Source organism: Colletotrichum truncatum (genome assembly GCF_014235925.2).
Source record: "Colletotrichum truncatum strain CMES1059 chromosome Unknown Contig_0005, whole genome shotgun sequence".
Lineage (NCBI taxonomy): Eukaryota > Fungi > Ascomycota > Sordariomycetes > Glomerellales > Glomerellaceae > Colletotrichum > Colletotrichum truncatum.
Window position 1 is genome coordinate 1,711,130 of NW_027222402.1, and position 14,700 is coordinate 1,725,829.

Genomic DNA, 14,700 nt, shown 5'->3' on the forward strand with positions numbered 1-14,700 from the left:
GGCGGCTGCCTGGACTAACGAGATTTGTCCGCAGGCACGACGGCGCAGTGGGGAACCGTATCGCTTTATTGGTGCGGTATGGAAGAACTTGCAAGCAGGCAACAGATTGGATATTTCATGCCTTGAATTCTCACCATCATGTTATGAAAGAGTTGATGTTCATTGTAGGCTTCAGCCCCCCTGTCGGACGCTGAGCAGGTGGGATTAAGGTTGTCGGTGAGAATGAGCTGGAGACCGGGGTGACTCACTAGCGCACCGTCCTGCCAATCACTCACGTGTTAGGGACTCGAATTATACAAGGACGGTGACGCTTAGTGGTATGTTGATTCTGCATGGGTATCATTTCAGATTTGATCTATCAACATTTGTACATATAATTACAGCGTTATACAGCCCAACTGAAGCTAGGATCTAGTGGTGTGTCGCATCAAGCGCGAGTCTTTATGGCGCCTTCGGGAATAGCATCGCCCGCCTCAAACTTGCGCGGAATAAGGCCTTCTGCCATGTTAATAGCGCCCTCCATATCATTCTTGTTGAACAAGAACAGTCCCTGTATGGCGGCCGTGCTCGTGAATCTGTTGGCCGTCTCCGGATCCTTACCATTGCCAAACAAGCACAGCTCGTCGAGCCTCTGCAGGAAGCGCTCGCGGCCAGAGCCATCCTTGTCAATATCACCATAGAACCGATCCCACATCTGGCCTGCCTGGTATTTCGTTGCCTCACCAATGCGAACCATCATATCGACACGACCAGGACGGATTAGCGCGGGGTCGAGACGTTCAATGTGGTTCGTCGTCAGAAAAGCAATGCGTTCTTCACCCGCGGCAACGCCGTCGAGAGCATTCAGAAGTCCAGAGAAGGTAACGCTGGCGCCGCTGTAACCATCCGCATCGCGCTGGCGGCGGTTGACAAAGGCTGCGTCCGCATCTTCGAGAAGGAGCAAACTCCTGCGAGGGAGCTTGGTCAAGAGGTACGCAAGCTTGTCGTCGGTCATGCCCATCTCGCTGAGGTTGATCATCGCGACGCTAAAGTCCAGCTCTCCAGCCAGAGACTGGATGAAAGAGCTCTTGCCACTACCAGGGGGCCCAAACAAAAGGTATCCGCGACGGTATGGAATACCGCGATCGACATACCACTGCTGCCGAGTCATGAAATCCTTGACATCGTCAACAATGCCTTCCTTGACGCCCTCATCCAGTATCACCGAGCCCAGAGGCCGCTTCTTCCGAGGATCGCCGAGAGGCGCCCACTCCATGCCTCTCGCGGAGTACACAATCGTCTTGCCTTCGTTCGCCTTTGCCGCCAGCGCGTGCGCCTCGCCAAACACATCCTCAAACACATGCCGATGCGCCCAGAGTGTCGTTAGCTGTACGATTTCGTGCGGCTCGCCAGTGTTCATGTTCGCCGTATTGTGCTTCTCGCGATTGACAGCAATGTACGCATTCTTGTGTTTGACAATATGCCTCCCGTATCCTGGCTGCAGGAAGAAGTGTGCGTTCGTCGGACCGGCTGCGCCTCGGGTAGTCGAAGTCGTCGTCGATACCGACAAGTTGTGAATGCGAGTGATGCGCGAGGCCAGGAACCCGGCCGACTCGCGCGGCTGCGACAGCCATGCTAGTACCCAAGGGTATGCAGGGTCCTGCTTGCTGATTTCGACATTGACGATGAGGCGGCGGCGGGCAGCTCCAGCAGCGACAATAACGCCTTTGCGGGCGAAGGCTGCGGCGGCTCCTAGGGAGGCGAGGCCGATACCGCCGGCGAAGAGGGGGTTATTGAAGAGCGCATCGAGGTTAAAAATCGAGGCTGAAGCTGTAGCCGTTGATGTCGTCGGCACGGGGGCTGACATTACGGACGTCGTTGGTGGTGATGGTGGCAGCACCATTGAGCTGGCATCGTGGTTTTCGATTTTTGGTGGAGGGAGTTTGAAATTTTGGGGGAGCTGTTGCAGGGATATGACGGAACTCTGAGCGAAGATCCCCCGGCCAAACGGGACCAGTTTACGCCGATAAGGGATCCCCCACCTACCCCTGTGCCCTGTTGTAATGGACCCTGCCTCCAGATGCTGTGTACAGAGTTAAGCAATGCATAATTACTTACTTTTGTCCCTTGACATTATAGCAGGGACGAACTATTCTTTCCCATCAACATATGATCTACCCGAATGCAACTAAGACAACTTCACACATCTTCAAGATTCATGAACCAATCTTGTGGGCTATGACCATCAGATCCCTCGTGGAAGATTCCGAGTGCCGAGACATTTGTAATCGACCTTGTAAAAAAGATGCTGACATCACTGTCACCAGCCAGCTTGGTTTGCTGTGCTCGACCTACGTAGGGACTTGGTCAAGATGCCCACTAGTATGAGACAGTCTGGCCCAACGAGTGTCGGGATGCAGTAGATCTTTACGTCGGCTGGCCATGCGGGATGTTTTCTAATCACCTCGGTTCCTGTAGTCCGCGCCCTTGGCGTTATTAAGCTGCCCCATTGCGCAAGAATCCCATTGATTATCGCCTAAGATTATCGAAGGGTTTTTGCTGCTCCCCCCGCAATAGGGCGTATTTATGGATTAATCATCTTTTAGAGCTGTTATTCACTTGCAGCCGAACAGCGCTAATCATCGGTCTTGGACTCGATCCGAACTCGGTTATAGATGGACGTGACTATAAACGACCCCCCCATGCAGTTCCTCATTCTCTTTTGGCAACCGTTGGTTGTGCTATTCTTCGTTTGCCAAGACATCAGATGGCTTTAACAACAAGCCAACGTCCCTCTCTTGGAGGAGATACCCCGGAATCAAGCCAGGACCGGCTCCAAAAAGACCCTGAAAAGGCGGATGTATTGACCGATGGCAATCGGGAGCCAGGCGATGATGCCGGCAAAGATGAATCCATTACGGAGGAGTGGAACTGGGAGACAGACCCTCACAATCCCATGAACTGGTCTCCTACTTCCAAGATACAACAGATAGTGATGCTATCTTTGGCTGCCTTTACAGCGTGAGCTAGGCGCTACAGTACCTATATTCATTGAGAGAAATATGCTGACATTTTCTAGATCCGTTGGGACCTCCATCATCAGTCCTGCCCGCTCTCAGCTTATGGAAGAATTCGGAGTAACGTCGACGCAAGCTATTCTGCCATTGTCAATGTACGTCTTCGCCCTCGGAATGGGCCCAGTCGTGGGAGGTCCTCTCTCGGAGACGCTAGGTAGACACCCAGTCTACCTTGGTTGCCTTCCACTCGGCGGTCTCTTCACCTTAGGCGCGGGCTTCTGTCGCAACTTTGCCGGCATATGCGTCTTGCGCTTTCTCGCCGGCTTCTGTCTGTCGCCCAGCCTGGCAATCGGAACCGGCACCATCAACGAGACATACAAGCCGTCGCAGCGCGCCTTTCCTTCCACCATTTACATTCTCATGCCATTCCTTGGCCCAGGGCTCGGGTATGATTGCTACTTAGCCCCTTGCTTGAAATATCATTTGACTGATGATGCGCTTTAGACCTGTGATAGGCTCCTTTGTCGTCAACCGCAAAGGCTGGCGATGGACGCAGTGGACGCTCCTATTCTTCATCGTCATCTCCATTATATCAACCATACTGGCCCGCGAAACCTACCATCCAGTCCTGAAGCGTCGTCGCGCTAAGCAACTAGGTCTCCCCCTCGACCCGCTACCACCCACGAGCCAGCGAGTCCAGACGTTCGTGACCACAGCACTCACGCGTCCGGTGCGTATGATGCTCACGGAACCCATCGTGTCCTTCATCTGCCTGTACGTCGCCTGCGAGTTTGCGACGCTTTTCTCCTTCTTCGCTGCGCTTCCCTACGTCTTTGGCACAGTCTACGGCTTCGGAATCGAGCAGCAGGGACTCGTCTTCCTCTCGATTATGGTGGGCTGCGTGCTGGGTACCTTGACGATTCTCGTCTGCAATGTTTTGCTGTACTTGCCTCAGACGAAGAAGTATCCGCCGCACCGCACCCCTCCGGAGCACCGGCTGTACCCTGCCATGATCGGCAGCCTGGGGTTGCCGTTGGGTCTCTTTTGGTTTGGTTGGACCGCCCGAGCGGATATTTCATGGGCCAGCCCTGTCATCGCAATCATACCTTTTGCTTGGGGGAACATGTGTCTGTTCGTCAGCACGATACAATACCTCGTCGACGTGTATCAAGGCACGACTGTTGCGAGTGCTGCCAGTGCCAATAGCCTGGCGAGGTATGTTCTGGCGGGGGCGTTTCCCTTGTTTATTGTACAAAGTAAGCAACGATCACGACTAGCGGATATCAGATATACTGACTACTGCCAGTGTATCAAAACCTGGGGACCGGCTGGGCGAGCAGCCTATTGGGATTCATCGCTCTAGCGCTCTTGCCGGTGCCATGGGCCTTTTTCAAGTGGGGGCGGTTCATCAGGCAGAAGAGCAAGTTTGATACAGTAACTATTTGATAGAGGTCGGATATACCCTTGACGTACCTTAGCAGGTGATGGATCTAATGACAAGCATATCACGCCAGCAGACGACCCACGGGCTTGGGGTCATATCTTATAGACTAAAGCTTCAGATACCAGATGAAAGGAAAGCAATAGACAAGAAATATATAATGTCAAAGTAGTGCAACGTTCAAATTCAAAGTTTCCAACAATGCCAACGTACCCGCCCGGCAGTCTCCGAGATTTGCGGGCGATGCAGTGGATCTCTCTGGGGGAACCATCCCGATCTTGCCGATGTAACCACCGTCCCAAAGATGGGGGGGAGGGTTCGGAGGTAAAGAGTGGGGTGGGCCGTCAAAAATTGCTAAGGTTCTCCGGGAGCCGCTCTCTCTCACCCCAAAAACACCAAACAAGGATTTGCAGGTGAAAAGAGGAGACATCTGGCAGAGAGTATGTGGTGATGGTGTGTGTGTGTGTGGGGGGGGGGCTCTCACTGGTTTAAACTTCGAAATTCAGCCGAACATGAGACTTACGACGCGCATTTTCCAAGTGGAGGGCTGTGCCGAGCTTGATTCCTGGGCAAACTGGCACCCAAGAAAAAAAAGAAGAAAGACATTTAACAAGACAAAAGGGAGAGAAGTAAAGGGGGAAACAAATTAGGGGGAAACAATCACAATAATATTATGTGCCACGGCAGAGACACGGCATTAGATGATGAAGCCCGGTTTACTTTCTTGGTGGTTTCTTGGCCCCCTCTCATATATGTACCTAAGCAGCAGCAGCAGCTCCATTTGCACTACCCAGGGTGTGCTGCAATTGCGAAACGCCATGGCACATTGCCGCAGAAAGTGTCCCTGTGTGGCGTGGCACTTGGCGCCGAGCTCCGATGGATATTTACCTTTTTTTGCCCTTGGGCCTTGGGGGTTCACACTCCGCCTGTCTTTCTTCTGAAGGGGGGAACCGGTGCGAACGAGCTTGGGACAATGTGCTCAGTGCGCGCGGGTTTCCTTTCGTTTCGTCCCAGAGAGGGGACTCTTTCTTTCCACATTCTTGTGTTTCCTTTGATGATAACTCTTTTGAGATCGTGATGAGTGGCCGGCAATTTCCGTGATAGCTTCAACTTGTTACAATCCTACGACTAAGCAAAAACACCCTTACGCCGGGACTTTTGGTGCTACTCCCACTTGGCGCTTTTCTGTGCCTCTTCATTGCAGTTTGTCAACTCTACGGTACGTCAAGTCACGTCCGTTGCCACTTGCAAAATCAGCATTCCCATACCCGATTTGTCGCTTACAAGATGAATAGCTCCTGAGCTGGGTAACTGCTTCTGGCTCATCGCTGCTGCAAGAAGGACTCTTTTGCTCTTTAGACAGGCTCGGCATGCACGCCTGACCGCACCCATCCAGAGTTTGCTCAACCGAAGCTGACGAAGATCGGCCTTGTGAGAAAGCGTCGCCGCATCTTGCTTCATCGCCGTAAAAGTTCCCGATCAAGTCGGATACGACCAACCGGGATCATCCAGCGTACGGCTACGTAACCGTGATGCTTTCCTCACCGCGGTTTCGTCGTTTCTTGGCTCTCGTCTTCCTTTCCATCTTGGCTGGAAACATCCTTTTACTGTTGATCCTGCCCTACGATAACCCGCTTGTGCTCGCGTTACGATTCAACGTTAGTGGGCTTCGGAACGTGCTCCGGGGAGACGGCAGCAGCAGGGACGCCTGGCTGTACCAGCCGGCGCGATACCCTGTCGACTTCAAGACAGATGTAGGCCTCCTCATCAAGACAGGCTACGGCACCAGGCACCGTCTCGCGGCGCAGCTGGAGGCCTTTGGTCTCGGCGAGGACGACGCCGATTCATTCGTCGTAGTCGGCGACTGGACCCCCAATGAGAACGGTACCCTTGCCGGAGTCCACGTCCACGACGCAGTCGGCGGAGTGATGGCCATGCCCGAGATGCGAAAGCACCACGGTGCACCAAAATTCCAAGAGTACCTCTCGCTCAAAGACGCGGTCGAAAGGGGTGATGATATAAAGGCGATGGAGATTGGTCGGAGCTTCGGGTGGGATCTGGATGCGCTCAAGGTAACTTACACCATCGTGCCCCGCATGTTCGCATCTTGGCCGGGAGTTCCGTCGAACTGACGCGTAACGAATAGTTCATCTGGGGTCTCGAATACGTCTACGACAACCTGCCACGGAAGAAATGGTACGTCATTCTCGACGACGACACGTACCTCGTCAAGTCCTCCCTGATGCTGTTACTCACGCACTGGGACTCGGGCGAGGCGCAGTACATTGGCAACGCGGTGGGCGACTACAAGGGGCGATTCGCGCACGGCGGATCGTCGGTGATTATTTCCCACGAGGCGGCGGCACGGTTACTCTCGAGGCGGGATATCCTCGCCGCCGCGCAGGAACAGTCTCTCCAGGAGACGTGGGGCGACAAGCTCATCGCGACGGCGTTCCAAAAGGTCGGGGTCTACTTGGACGAGCGGTACAGCCACTACTTCAACGGCGAGCGGCCAAACATCTCGAAAATCATGGCGGACAGGTTCTGCTCGCCGCTCGTGTCGTTTCATGGTGTGGCAGAGCCAGCTGAGATGAGGCAGATCGGCAGCGCGTTCGCCAGCGTCAAAAGCCCTGTATTTTGGGGTCAGCTGTGGGAGCTTCTCGGCGCACCGTCGGTGGAGGAATTCAAGAGCGGCCCCATCCGACCCAAGTGGGATTATGTTGGCAGGATCGACGATAGGGCGAACATTGTTGCGGAGGTGGATAGTGCCGAGGCGTGTTTGGAGGTGTGTGAGAGCTTGAAAAAGAGATGTCTTGCGTGGACATGGGTTGAGGTCAACAAGGAATGTCGGACCAGTCCATGGATGATTGTTGGCGAAAAGGCTCCGGAACACTTTTCGGGGATAAACCACGGTGAAGTTGAGAGGTTGCAAGTGAGTTGCTGAGACGAGCGGTGTAAAATGGTTAAGTGGAGGGGGCAAAAGAGGAAAGGAACACCTGCAATGATACCCAGGAAGGAAGGCATAGAATCGGCGACAAGGGCTCGCTGCCCCGGTATTTCCTTTTTTCAACGATCTTGGTTATGTATAGTTGTATACAAATACACATAAAAAGTGAATAACAAGATTAGTTACAGAGTAGCTGCTTTACACTCTATTCCAAACTGATTCTAAACTAAACAGTCATACTGTAAAACCATGTCAACCAAACCAACACGGCCAATCTCAGGTATGCGTTTCCGCATCCGCATCCGCATCCCCATGGGATCCAAACCGAAATCGAGAGGAAACCGAACTCCGAATTCAGCGGGGGGGCGGGGTATAAGTCGGCCCCGATCGTGGATTTTTCTGAATGTCCGCTGCCCGCTCTTCGCCCTCGTTTGTGGCCTGAAACGGAAGCTGCTCATGCGGAAATACAGGGGGGATATCCAGCCACGTGTGGCACAGTTCGATAAGATTGGCGAGGTCAAGGTACGTATACTCCGTACTCTGAGTCTTAACACCGAGCTGTGGCTGACAAAGTGTAGCTGTCAGTCAGCGTTGCCCCCCAGCTGCCCCTGTTGGATGGCGCTGTCAATGACGATGACGTCTCATCCACACACTCACTGACACAGCCACCATCGTCCCGCCGCCCTACATGGTACTAGCAGTGCGCAGTAGCGCCCTCCGTTAGGTAGGTCCTTGCTCACCCGCCTTACTGAATGGGAGACTCGTGTGTTGTAATTGACGTCAACTCGAAATACCTTACAAACCAACCGTCCACCCCCTCCTTCAACAACAAACGGGGTCCTGCTTTCAACAAACTCTCTGCCCTTTGTTTTGAGCAATTTCCCCATTTTCTTGGCTTCATCTACTGTCCTTCTACTGTCATCGGAAAGCATCCCACGTAACGAACCATCGCCCCATCAACCGGCGGATCAGCTTCCAATTTCATACGTCCTTCTTAGTGTCGGCACTACCAATACGTAAGGTACCGTACCTTGCACCCCCTCTAAGGCCCACCGCAGCGGTACCTTGTTGCGCTGAAAAAGCAGCTCCGACCCCTGTTGGGAGAAAAGCCCCGCCAAAACCCTCCCAGCAGTCAACGCAGCACCATCATCAGCACCGTACTCTGGAGTAGAATCAGAAGCGTCCCAGCTTGGCCCAGCCCAGAAACTCCAGCATCCCACCTTTTTTTTCCCATTACCCATAAAAATAAAAGACAAGACAAAGACACCACAACACACCCCCGCCTAGTCTCGTGCCGACCTTGGACCCGGTATTACCTACTTACCAACTACCTACACCACCCACACGAGAGACACATACACACACCCCTTTACCACTTACTGTGCGAGACTCCTCTACACGAACTAAAAGACAAGATCACGAGAATCACCGAGTTCACACCGACCAACTCCGACCAAGATCATGTCGACCTCAACACAGGCTCAGGCCCAGGCCAACCAGGGCAGCTGGGGAGCTTTCCTCAAGGTATGTTTTTCCACATCTTGGCCTTCAGAATCTCCCCGACTAACGGCCTTCTCTTACGCAAACAGTCCATCGCCTCCTTCAACGGCGACCTCTCCTCCCTTACCGCGCCGCCCTTCATCCTCTCCAGCACCTCCCTGACCGAGTTCTCCTCCTACTGGGGTGAGCACCCCTCCATCTTGGCCGCCCCCGCAAAGGAGCCCGACGCCGCCAAGCGCGCCCTCCTCGTCACCAAATGGTTCATCACCACCCTCAAGCAGCAGTACGCCTCGCGCAGCGAGCAGTACGGCAATGAGAAGAAGCCCTTGAACCCCTTCTTGGGCGAGCTGTTCCTCGGCAAGTGGGATGACGAGGCTGGTGTTACGGAGCTCATCAGCGAGCAGGTCAGGTAAGATTATCCTCCTCCATAGTCTCCCGAGGCGAGAGCAAGGCCGAAAGAAAGCAACATGAAACTAACAAGGGATCCCAACAGCCACCACCCCCCCGCGACAGCCTACTCCATCACCAACATCCCAACCGGCGTCCACCTAGAGGGCTACAACGCCCAAAAGGCCACCTTCAAATCCACAATCAACATCAAGCAGATTGGCCACGCCGTCCTCACCGTGCCATCTCCTGAAGCAGGAAAGAAGGAGACATACCTCATTACCCTCCCCGCCCTGCACATCGAAGGTCTCATCTTCGGCGCCCCCTTTATCGAGCTTGAGGGCAGCTCCTACATCACCTCCTCCACCGGTTTCACTTCCAAGATCGACTACTCGGGCAAGGGCTGGCTCTCGGGCAAGAAGAACTCGGTCATTGCGACTGTGTATCCCACTGGCAAGGAGAAGGACGTCGCTTACAACATCTCGGGCGTCTGGACGAAGTCGTTCGAGATCTACCAGGGCCCCGCCAAGACTAATTCGTCCAAGACGCTCATCGATACCTACGACGCCGCCCAACACCCCACGTCTAAGCTCATCGTCGCCCCGCTCGACAAGCAACACCCTCTCGAGTCGCGTCGCGCGTGGAAGGGCGTCGCCGAAGGTATCGCCAAGGGCGACATGGACGCCGTCTCGCGCGAAAAGAGTGCCATCGAGCATGCTCAGCGCGAGCTCCGCGCAAAGGAGAAGGCCGAGGGACGCACCTGGGAGCGCAGATACTTCACCGACCAACAGGGCTCCACCGACTCCGTGCTCGAGACCCTCGGTCCCAACGTGGGTCTGCCGGTCAACGGTGACGCTGACAAGACGGGCGGTCTGTGGCGGTTCGACGCTGAAAAGGCCGAGAAGGTGCGCTCCCAGGCGGCCCTGAGCGCGGAGGACCAGGCGAAGATGGCGAGCGAGATTCTGGGTCAGCAGGCATGAATAGATGGGGCACACACACACACGGGGGATGAGATCCACGACGAGTATAAAATGATGAGTGGTCCGGAGAGCCTGGCATGGGAAATAGGGAAGGCGGGGCGGACGGGACTGTAGAGCTAGCATGCTGGCGCTTGGAGTTGTTTTTTTTTTCTCTTTTCCTTCTAGTTCGTTGATCATGAGAATCGGCCGGTAACATATGAGCGGCACTACTAATTGGATGGAACATGTGATGATTCTTCTCCTACTTTTACTTTTTTTTTTTTTTTTTTTCCTTTTTTTTTCCCTTTGTTACGTTCAGTCGTCATGGTAGACGGGATTGTACATGAAATGATCTAGAAGCACACGCTCGTCTCTTTTTTAAATTCGGACGTTGCTGCATGACCGTGGCCGTCATCTTCCAAAATCCCCATATTTTCCTTGCGGTCTCTTCCTCCCACAGGTCTTGGATCGTCTCTTGTAGAAATCTGATATCTGATACGTAGTGTTATACCCTCCCCCCCCTCCCCCCCCTCCCCCCGTCTCATCTTTTTTTTACCCTGGTTCAATGTGACCCATGCCCTTGCCGTCGTCCATGTCAGATGCCTCAGCTTCGGGGTCCCACTTGAGGGAACAGTCAGCAGATATATTTATTACTTGAGGATCCGACTTGGCGGTTTGCCAAGGTACTTTTTGAGACGCGTCTGTTGACTAATGAAGCAAGCTGTCTGTCTGCGCTTTAAAATAACCAAGCCAGGATTCTAGGTAAAAAAAAAAAGACAGGTTAAACATGGGTCACGTTTAATGCAATCCGCAACATCTTATTTGAACAGTTATATTTTATCCCACCATGTATGTAAGTGCATTGCGCAGCTCCACGTCTTGTCTACCCTTGGAACACACACACACACAGCCAAAGCCCGCTTCTTCATCCAACATGCTGCCTCCCCTTATCAAACTCACAACAAATAAAAATAAAAAAGGACACGGTAAAAAAAAAAAAAAAGGTCCCATGTAAAACCTTTCCCTCCCGATGCTGTGATGGAGATCCAACGGATGGAATGCTAGAGAGAAAAACGAGAAAAAGAGATGAAAAAAAAGAAAGAAAGCAGATGATGAATACGCCGTCCAATGCACTTTGTTGTGTTCCTCTTTTTTTTAATTGCCGATTAAGGCATATGTCCAATAAAAGTAGCTATGTCCGAAACGAAGGTCGATGGGAGTGTTTGCTGGTTTGTTTGTTTGTTTTTTTCCATGCTTTGTTTTTTGCAAGTTTCTTCTTCTCAGCATTGGATCAGCGCCAAAAAGTCACCCTTCTCGAGGTTATGGTCGTGTAGTGACGGAGCGGATCGTATTCGGGCGGCAACGTCGCGCGTCGGGACGGGGCTGGAACGGGAACGGAGACGTCGCCGGCCTCGATCTACGGGCTGTCCCTCTCGAGCTCGTAGAAGAGCAGATAGACCTCGCGGCGCAGGTCGAGAACCTCGCTCGTCTTGGCCTCGCGAACCTTCTCGTCGCTGATGCGCCACCAGCGGTCGGTGGGCTGCTTCTTACGCCTGTGTACCGGCGGACGCGGTGCTACCGCCATCGGGGTCGCTCCCGGCGGGCTGGGGGTGCCGTTGCCGTTGACGCGCTGCGAGATCTTGGACACGGTGCTCCGCGCCGACGCGGTGATGGACTTGACGGATCGGATGCTGCCTGCGTCGGGCTCCCTTTGCTTGTCGCGCGGCGCGGATGTGGGGCTGATGCGCTTCTTGATGCGATCTCTGGGCGAGGCGTCGGACGAGGACAGGGACGGCGTCGAAGAGTTCGTTTCCGAGCTCGGTGTGAGCAAGTCTGGGGTCGACGCGGCCGGGCTGGCCCCGCGGGCAATCGCATCGAGCTGTGGCGTCGAGGGCTGCGGCGTGGCTGCGGGGCTGGCCGTCTTGCTATAAATGCCCGAAGGCTGGAACGTATTTTGATTTGGGTAGGGGGCGTAGGTGTTTTGGCGCCGGAATGATTCATAATGTCCACTGTGGTGGCTGCCCTTATGCGTCACGAGGCCCAGTAGCTTATAGTTCCGGCGGTCGCGGAGACCACCAAGAGGCAGGCGTTCGGGGAAGGCAACCTTGGCCGAGTTCTTGGTTGAGGTCTGTTCGTAGATGGAGCGCGAGAGGTGGACGGCGAGAATGCGCGGGAAGGATGTGAGGCGAGTCGACCGTGCAATCTTTCGCTTTGGCGCGGCGCTGATATCGGGGAGCAAGACGTCATCGGGTACGTTCTCGGGATCGACGTCGATGGCGTAGCGAAGCTTGCGAATTGCTTCTTCCAATGCTTCCTTTTCGCTGTCGGTCTTGGCTTTCGCGAGATCCTTCTTGAGCGACTCCTCGCCGTGGATCAGTCTACACCTTTCGCACTTGAAATCGTCAATCATTTCTGTCTTGAAAATTTCGTCAAAGCACGAGTTCAAAGTAGTGGAGCTGGTCTGGGGTACGTTGAGGGTCAGCATGTAGAACGTCTCCTCCCTCGGCTTCGTCTTGTAACCACAGGTCTGGCATTCTGATTGCGACTCGTATCTTCCTTCCATGGGAAAACCCTCGTCCTCGTCGACCGATGTGTGAAGCCCATTGGTCTGTATCGTGGGTACCGTGGGCGTAGGCAAAGCGGAAGAGGAGTTGTCAGTCTCTCCGTTTGAGAGATTGAGGTTTTCGAGCTTCTGCTGGACAGCCTCGCCATTTACTGAGGCTCCTTCCGAGTTACCTCGCGAGGCGGCGAGTCGTGCGTGTGCGCGAGCTCTCTCACCGGCGTGGTACTCCTCCTTTAATCTCTCGGCGACAATCTGGAGAAATTCCTGTGCATCCTGTTGCTGTCTAGAAATGCGCTGTCTAAAAGCCTGCTCCAGTACCCTCACGAAATCGATTGCGGAAATAGATTTTTTGTAAATGGGCCTCTCGTTCAGCGAGTCGAGCATGTCCTTCAGGCCCTGGGTGACCAGGCCGCGCTGCATGCCCTCGATCTTCCAGTCGGGCCAGTTCTTGCCAGGCGGCTGGACCAATTGGGAGTAGACACCCTCATCGTCGATGTTACGGCGGTGGGTCTCGCGGATGAGGTACACACGCAGCTCGCCGAGGCCTGCGAGAGCCTGCAAGGTAGAGTTTATAAAGCAGTCGTTGGCGGCATTGCGGAGGCCCACGACGCCCTTTCTGCGGGAGGACGAGGTGCTGGACTCATCGATTGTGAAGGTCGGTGCGAAGACGTAGACGAGGGCAATGGCGGCAAGAGATGCGCCGGCGGCATAGGAGATGGTTGTCAGATTTTTGTCGGGCATGTCTGGAGATCGGGAGGTTCGGAATAATCGGGTAGATGGGGAGAGTATAGGTTTAGGGTGATGCGCGGAAATGCGCGAGGTTCAGGTTGTGGCGACGCCTAGGCGACAGTCAGCACAACTACATCTTCTATGCTGGATACGAAATCCCGTCGACTTGGTTCTCAGGGCCGTTGTAACCCGTGTATTCGGGTCGGAAAGACGCAGGGACCAGAAGCCAATCTTACCTATGCTCCGTGGAAGCAAACAAAACGCGAGCTCATAACGATGCAGAAACTAGGCCGGTAGGGGTATCAAAGTTCAACATTGTCTTGTTTCAAGGTATAAGAATTGCCAATGGTCACCGGATAACGGAGGGGAAGAGAAAGAGAGAGAGAGTAAGGTTGGCCGGTCCAGCTGCGAGGCAGACAGGGTAAGAGAAGAAGAGGAGGAAGAGAGGTGACGGTGATGGAGAGAGTTGAGGCGAGACTGGAGCACTGGAGAGACTGGAGAAGGAGACTGGGCCAAGAGGGTCCTGCGATGGGACACCAGGTAACTGGAATGGGCAGACGAGGGTGTCTGGTTGGTGTGAAGTGCCTGGGTCTTCGTCTGCTATCGAGCGTGCGGCCGAACAAAAAATGGGGTAAAATGGAGAGAATTGGGACGTGGGATGGGGTCACGACCGAGTCGGGGGAGGAGGCTCGGGGGTCGGGGGGTGTATGTATGTATGAGTGATAGAGAGAGAGAGAGAGAGTGTGTGTGTGTCTCTGTCTGGGTGCTGGGTAAGGGTGTGAAGCATAAGACAAGGAGATTGAGTTGTACAGGTTTTGGCGGGGATTACACCGGCAAGGCGGAAAGTGGATGGGGTGGGTGATGAGTATTGTCTTTTTCCCCCCCTTTGCTGTCTCTTTCTGGTCTCATTGTTCCGGTGGAATTTTATTTTATTTGACTGAATTTAGCTTTTTTTCGTTTTTCTTTTTGTTCTCTTAAGATTATTTAGACGCCGTCTGCGGCTGTGACTGCATACGGATATAACAGTAATAAAAAAATAAAAAAAAGTACGGAGCTTCGGATACGGATACTATGATAGGCGTAGCCGCAACAGCAGTAGCAGCAGGCAGGAAGGAAGAGTACTACTTAGCAAGTACACAATGTACACTGCTTAGAAGCAAGCGACGCCCAACCAGCAG

At 53.8% G+C, this 14,700-nt stretch overlaps 4 protein-coding genes across 4 annotated transcripts; 2 read left to right on the forward strand and 2 right to left on the reverse strand.

Moving 5' to 3' along the window:
• Positions 1-427: 427 nt before the first annotated feature.
• Positions 428-1,882, reverse strand: CTRU02_208526 (uncharacterized protein; the record flags this gene model as incomplete). Its single annotated transcript, XM_036728522.1, has 1 exon — positions 428-1,882. One exon carries the CDS (start codon positions 1,880-1,882, stop codon positions 428-430), a length of 1,455 nt encoding a protein of 484 aa, XP_036579806.1.
• Positions 1,883-2,746: 864 nt separating this feature from the next.
• Positions 2,747-7,381, forward strand: CTRU02_208527 (major facilitator superfamily transporter; the record flags this gene model as incomplete). Its single annotated transcript, XM_070205101.1, has 6 exons — positions 2,747-3,000; positions 3,059-3,442; positions 3,501-4,211; positions 5,834-5,868; positions 5,950-6,509; positions 6,584-7,381. The coding sequence occupies 6 exons, from the start codon at positions 2,747-2,749 to the stop codon at positions 7,379-7,381; spliced, it is 2,742 nt and encodes a 913-aa protein (XP_070061176.1).
• Positions 7,382-8,845: 1,464 nt separating this feature from the next.
• On the forward strand, positions 8,846-10,251 carry CTRU02_208528 (oxysterol binding protein; the record flags this gene model as incomplete). The annotated part of the gene is made up of 3 exons (XM_036728525.1): positions 8,846-8,908; positions 8,974-9,293; positions 9,378-10,251. 3 exons carry the CDS (start codon positions 8,846-8,848, stop codon positions 10,249-10,251), a joined length of 1,257 nt encoding a protein of 418 aa, XP_036579809.1.
• A 1,396-nt stretch (positions 10,252-11,647) lies between these two features.
• On the reverse strand, positions 11,648-13,534 carry CTRU02_208529 (ubiquitin carboxyl-terminal hydrolase; the record flags this gene model as incomplete). Its single annotated transcript, XM_036728526.1, has 1 exon — positions 11,648-13,534. The coding sequence occupies one exon, from the start codon at positions 13,532-13,534 to the stop codon at positions 11,648-11,650; it is 1,887 nt and encodes a 628-aa protein (XP_036579810.1).
• Positions 13,535-14,700: the final 1,166 nt, after the last annotated feature.